This window comes from Colletotrichum navitas, assembly GCF_030913465.1.
Source record: "Colletotrichum navitas strain CBS 125086 chromosome Unknown LY79scaffold_65, whole genome shotgun sequence".
NCBI classification, from domain to species: Eukaryota; Fungi; Ascomycota; class Sordariomycetes; order Glomerellales; family Glomerellaceae; genus Colletotrichum; species Colletotrichum navitas.
This window is the reverse complement of record NW_026850611.1, coordinates 169283-175739: the sequence shown is the minus strand read 5'-3', so window position 1 is coordinate 175739 and position 6457 is coordinate 169283. Positions and strand designations below refer to the sequence as shown.

Here is a 6457-nt window from a genome sequence, read left to right as displayed (position 1 = left end):
TACTTACTAATATATAAAACTAAGGCACTATTTACCTTATAAAAAACTAGCTTTTTTTTTACTACTTAACTAACTATAAAAGTAAGTTACTATAAACTTTATTACTAAGCTACTAAAGTTAAAAAGATTTAATAGTAAAGTATATAATAGTATCTTAGTTATAGTTAATAAGCTTATAAAGTATACTATTTACTTACCTACTAAAAAAACCTTAATAGTAGATTAGCTAGTAACCCTCTTAGTAAATAAAGTATTCTTTTATTTTAGACTCTTAACTTTAATAATATTAGATTATAGTTCTTTATTTATAAGTTACTTTTAGGTAATAGTATATTACTAGCTAGCTATTAAATAGAAGCTTAGTATAGCCTATTACCTTTAAACTAATAAATAAATAAAGAGGTAAAACTAAAATATTAAATACTACCTTTAAGCCTTTTATAATATTAAGTAAAATAACTAAGTAAAATAGTTACCTATAGCTAAATTTATTTATAATAGTTTATAGTATAGTATAACTAAGGTTACACTAGTAAAAGCACTAATAGGCTATATACTATAGAGTATATATAATATATACTTAGTAAAAGTAAGACTAATAAAGGTCCCTAGGGCCTATAAGAGAGTAAAGTAACTATAGAGCTAGAGAACTATAATTAGTAAAATATTAAAAGTAGTTAATTAGGCCTATAAAAAGTAGTATAACACTAAGAGGTCTAATATAGATTTTAAGGTTAAAAAAAAGGTCTTTTTATTAACTAAGTTTATTAAGTAAAAAAGACTATCTAAGAAGCTATTAAATAAGTACCTTAGCCTCTTTATAGTAAAGTAGGTAGTTAATAGGGGTAAGGCCTATAAAATAAATATAAGTACTAGATATAGAATCTATAATATCTTCTTTTTATCTTAGCTAAAGAAGTTCTAAGGATTACTAGTAAAGCCTTAACTAATACTAATTAAAGAAGAAAAAGAAAATATATATAAGGTAAATTAAATTATAGCCTATAAAAGGCTATAGTAAAATTAGTAGTACTTTATTAAGTAAAAAAGGTATAGTAAAAAAAAAAACTCTTAAAAACCTTAGAAGAATATTATAAAAGAATTATAATATAACTATAAGTAAAAGGTTACTAAGAGAAAATAAAAGTATAACTAAGTAAAGTAAAAATTAGCCTAAGGATAACTAAATTAAAGATTTAATTATTATAGTACTAAAGCTAAAGAATATAAGTAGCCTAAAGGCTAAGTATTTAAAAAGTATAATAAGTAAAAAAAAATAGACTAAAAAAAAGGCTAAAGGGGCACTAAAGGTAATAGTAGTAAAGCCTACTTACTACTTTACTTATTATCCTTTAAATTACTATTACTAATATTTTTATTATTATTATTATTATTATTATAAGTAAAAAATATAAAGAATATAAAAGTACTACTTTTATTTTTACTAGCCTTAAAGTTAAGCTTATTAGTATACTAAAGAGAAGTTAGTAACTAGTATAAAAAGTACTAAGGGAGTACTAGAGGAGTATTAAGAAGAACACTTATAACCTAGAAGTAGGTCTAGGACTACTTTAAAAAGAGAGTAGTCTAAGCTATAATAGTAGTAGTCTACTCCTAGAGGGTAATAGTCTAGGCCTTAAAGGCTATAGTAGTAACCTTAGTAGTATAAAGTATAAACTTAGCTAGCTTAACTTAGTAGTAAAAGAAGTTAGTAGTAGTCTTAAAGGCTATAATATAACGCTAGTAAAAAAGCTACTTCTTCTCTTTAGCCTTAGCCTTATACTTAGTATTAAAGGCCTTAGTTAAGTTAACTTAGTACTAAAGTACTTTCTTAGTTATAACTTAGGCCTTATTAATCTTATCCTAGGCTAATATTAGTATAAGAGGTTACTAAGGAGACACTAAAGGAAGTAAATATATAGTAATACTATAGTAAATATAAGTAGACTTAGTAAAATAGTTTATAGCTTTAAAGAGGTAGTATAGCTTAATACTAGCTATAGTAGTAGTATAAATAGCTTATTTAAAAGGTTAATAGCTACTAGAAGTTATAAAAATAATAAAAGTAAAAGTAAATATACTAAGATATAAGGCTTACTATATATAGTAATATAATAAGTATACTTATTACTAGTAGCTAAAATATATTAGCTAAAGTACTAAAAAGAGAATACTAAAGAAGTACTAGGTATAAGGAGAAGTATATAGGTAGTCTTTATATAGTAAAAAAAAGTAATAGTATAAATATTTAATATACTAGGACACTAGTTAGTTATTTAGTAAATATAGTAGTTATAAGGTATATTATAAATAAGCTTATTTTTTTTAATATAGGTATAAGGGTAATAAAAGGTAAATAAAGTAAAAAAAAGTACTAAAAGGCTAATAAAACTACTTTAGTTAGTAAAACTAGTAGTAGTAAAGCTAATAGTAGTAGTAGTAGTATTATTAATAAAAGTATTAGTAAAAGTAAAAAAAGATATAGTAGTAGTAAAAAAGCTAGTGCTAATACTAGTACTATTATTATTACTATTACTACTAAGTAGTAGTAGTAATAGTAGTAATAGTAGTAAAATAAAAAAAATAAAAAATAATAATAAAGTAAAGCTATTAAAAAAAAAAAAAATTAAAAGTAAAAAAATTAAAAAAAAAGTAAAGCTAAAAAAGTTACTTAATTAGGCTAAGTAAAAATAATAAAGTAAGTTATAATAGTATCTTAAGCTTATAAAGTAAAAAAAAAATAGTAAAAAAAAAAAAAAAAATAAGACCTAAGAGGTTACTAGTATAGCCTACTAAAAGGTAAAATAAAGGCTTTTTTTTATTATAAAAGTAGTATAACTTAAGGCTTAGGCTATAAAAAAATAAAAGTAATAAAAAAAATAACTATATAATAAAGGCCTACTAAAAGTATATAGTACTTAAAAAAGTATTATAGTTAAAAAAATAAAAAAGTAATAAAAGTATTATAAGTAAATAAAGTATTTTTATTATAAAGTAAGTAACCTTTAGTAAAGCTAGTTAAATAATAAAGGCTTATAACTTAGCTAAAAATAACTATAACCTTAAAAAAATAATAGTCTTAGCCTAGTTAAACTATAATAGCTATAAAAGTAAAATTAAAAATAATTAGCTAGCTAAAAAGATAACTATTTACCTAGTAACTTACTAAGCCTAGAAGTATTCCTAGATACCTCTAAAATACTAGCTAATAGTAAAGCCCTAGAGGCCTACTAAAGTACTACTTAAGGTCCTAAGGACAAGACCTTAAGGGGAGGGGATTATGTTAGGTGCTAAAGGTAGAGGGCACTAGGGGACTACTAGCTATAAGGCTATAACTAAGAAAACTATTATCTAAGGGTTATATAAAAGCAGAGTTTATAGGAACAGGAGAATTAGGAGAAGGTAGATCAGAAAATAGTTATAATTAACCTTTAACTACGCTATTTATAGACTCCTCTACTTAGTACTATAACACCTCTAACAATGCTCACAGAGGCTGTACGCCACAGCTAGCTCCTTCGCTTAGCGCCTATAGAATACAGCAAGATTCAACGAGTGTTGGGAATCTCTCTGACGGTACAACTTGAACTTGGCCTTGGAGAGCTCACGAAGGAACTTTTGTCGATCACAGGAGTCGTCTGACATTCGGCGGAGAATGGTTTCCACGTGTTGTATCGCGTCGTCTATGGCTTGTTGGTCTGAGAATGCCGTGCCAACTTGAATGCAGAACTTGGCAAGGTCGGCTCTCATTTCTATTTCCTTATCAACAGGCACTGTACCGCGGGCCAAAGTTTCGGTGAACATTGCTTGTGATCTTGCCAGGTTCGACAGGATCTCCTCGCTTTCCATGGTCTCTGGTGAATCTTCGGGCATGTTTGCGGCAATTGACTGGTGGATTTCAGGTTAGCGCTGGAATGAGCCGTGTCATAGAACAGGCCGGGTGATTTGACGCGCTGGATTCTGGAATATAACAAGCTTCTCAGTTGGCGACGCTCTACCCCCAAGCACCAGGTCCGACAGGGGTTTTGGGTTGCCTTACCTGGTGTACCTAGGTAGGCAGAATAAGGCGACTCACTGCGGACAATAAGGCTACCAGTAGCAGTTTGTGACGTGTACTGGAGGAGGGGGAGATACGTCCATCGCGGCGGCGAAGCGAGTTCCGTTGGTTACAGGACCATTTCGGTCAGGCTATGCCTGCTTGCCAGCACTGACACTGCTCTGCCGTCTCCTTGAGCCAACTTTCTAGGTGTTGAATGTGTTGTTTTAGAGCGCCAGGTGCTGAATATCATCGTCCGATTATGCGAATTAGCATGCATGCATGTCTGGCGGCGAACTCCCACAACGAAATCCCCAATGACTGGTTGGTGGTCCTCTCAAAAAGTGCTGCAGTCTTTCTGTTGACTCTGGTTTTTTCCGCCCGTCCTACGAGAAAACCCTGCTGTCGAGAATCATCGCTAGTTGTGTCGTCTCTCGAGATTGTGTAATGCATGGAAACTGCCTACAAAGCGTCCAAAGGTCGGCAGCCTTGGTGTGGTTTCCGGAGTTGGTAGCATCCCTTAGACGCTTCTCAAGCTCAGCGAGCATCGTCTTGGCCGAGTGGATCTCCTCACGTCTCTTTGTCTCGTTGAGGATAGTTTCTGACCGGGTCTTGGTTTGCGCGGAAAGTGCCCAGCGATCCCAATCCACGTGTCGAGGTCATGGAGCAACCGAAGCCTCGTTGACAGCGCAGGAGATGAAGAGGCTTTGATCTGTGTAACGTGTTTTGGGCCTGGTCCGGAATTTAGTAGCACCTGCACTTTAGATACGCAAACAAGACGTGTGTTGTGATCCGAGACGGTCAAGTAGCATCTGCTTTGGGTGAGACTGTGTCGTGATCACGCAAGAGAGAAGGCTGCGACATGCGGGGAGGGGCAGGCGGTGTTGATGAACAGACTGACCGGAAAATGCTGGGAAATCCTGCAATGCATCAACGCATGTCCAGCTTGTCCTGCGGCACATAAACTAATACGGTGTTCTACAGATGATCTAATGTTAGGCCGAGAGACTAGTAACTTTTATTTGTCTACGCTTGGCAGCGGCCACCGGCGTCTGCCTACTCTTCTCAGCAACTGCCTACTATTACTGGTATATACTTGAGTTAGGTAATATGAAAGAAATATAAAAGAGGGATCTAGGAACACGCCTTACTCTTTTACTAGCACTACAGTGTCTAGATAAGCTCTGAAACGTTAAAAACTGAACTACCTAACGGCAACTCTACCGCCTAGGTTAGATCCTAATCGGCCTCATCATGCTCCGCTCCGTCCGTTTTAAGGAGGGGCGCTCTCCAGTTTAGGTTGTTGGAGCCATTCCAAAAGAGGCCCTCTTTGCTTCATCTAGATGATACAAGTAAGAGCCAGATTAGTAGTTGGGTCAGTAACGACCAATCAATACCTGGTGTTGTATGTACAATCATTTTTCACACTTTTTATTAATTGTAGCTCTCACTCTGCTCCCTTTTCTTCAAGCAGACTTGTCTGAACTATCTTCTTTCCTGTTGACTTTTAGATTCTGTTCCGTCAGCTGTGTCCTACAGACAGTGTTGGCTTCTCAAGTATAAGGGGAAGCAGTGAGGGAAGGCTTGTCTTGAAGAGCGGAATTCCTGGCTGACAACCAGGTTTCTGCAAATTCACATCTTTTCAAGTATCCAAGCCAAAAGGTCTCTCAGTTGATGATTTCCCCGGTCTCTTGACTGATGTCTTGCGAAGCCTGATCCGCCCATCCTCTTTCATCTGACGTAGCGCCGGCCGTCTGAATTACCTGTCGTTCGTCATATTCGACGACACCTGGCATCTTATCTGCCTGTTACAATGAGCCTGGCTGGGTTGAGTCTGGGACGAAGTCAATAAAGAGATGGGCCCAGAGAAAACGGGTTGTTCACAAGTTATTGAGCACCAAATCCACCCTGGTTGCGTCTTGACACCATGAGTGCAACATCTTCGACGTCATGGCAGTAAATCGCCCGCTAGACAGTCTCTTTAGCTCGGGCGAGGTCCTCTTTTGCCTCAGCTACTGCATCGCCAGCGGCAAAAAAAACTCTGTCCTTGGCGCGGTCAGTGGCGATACGTGCATTTAGCCCTCAGCCTAGACATTAGGGTGGTAGTTAGTAGTGATGTCTTGTTGGGAATTGGGAAGACAGAAAAGCCAGCGTGGTGAGGTATAAGGTCTACTGCCGCAAGTATCGCCTTTCTTGAAGATATCTCTGTAATCTTGCGGGGCAAGTAGGGTCAATGATCACCGAGACGATTTCATGCTCATCTCCCGAGCATTTCTAGCACCCGCAGCTACGTCTCGATTGTAACAAGTGTTAACCCCAGATTGGCTGTAGCTTCCGCAGCTGACACTCGCGGGCGCCTATACGTTTATCTCGGAAGGACGGATGAAGGGTGGCCGGCTCGGTTCAAAAAGCAGCAAAGCT

At 35.5% G+C, this 6457-nt stretch overlaps 1 protein-coding gene across 1 annotated transcript; it reads right to left on the bottom strand.

Moving 5' to 3' along the window:
* Window positions 1-3522: 3522 nt before the first annotated feature.
* On the bottom strand, window positions 3523-3873 carry LY79DRAFT_582479 (uncharacterized protein; the record flags this gene model as incomplete). The annotated part of the gene is made up of 1 exon (XM_060560262.1): window positions 3523-3873. One exon carries the CDS (start codon window positions 3871-3873, stop codon window positions 3523-3525), a length of 351 nt encoding a protein of 116 aa, XP_060410675.1.
* Between the last annotated feature and the right edge of the window lie 2584 nt (window positions 3874-6457).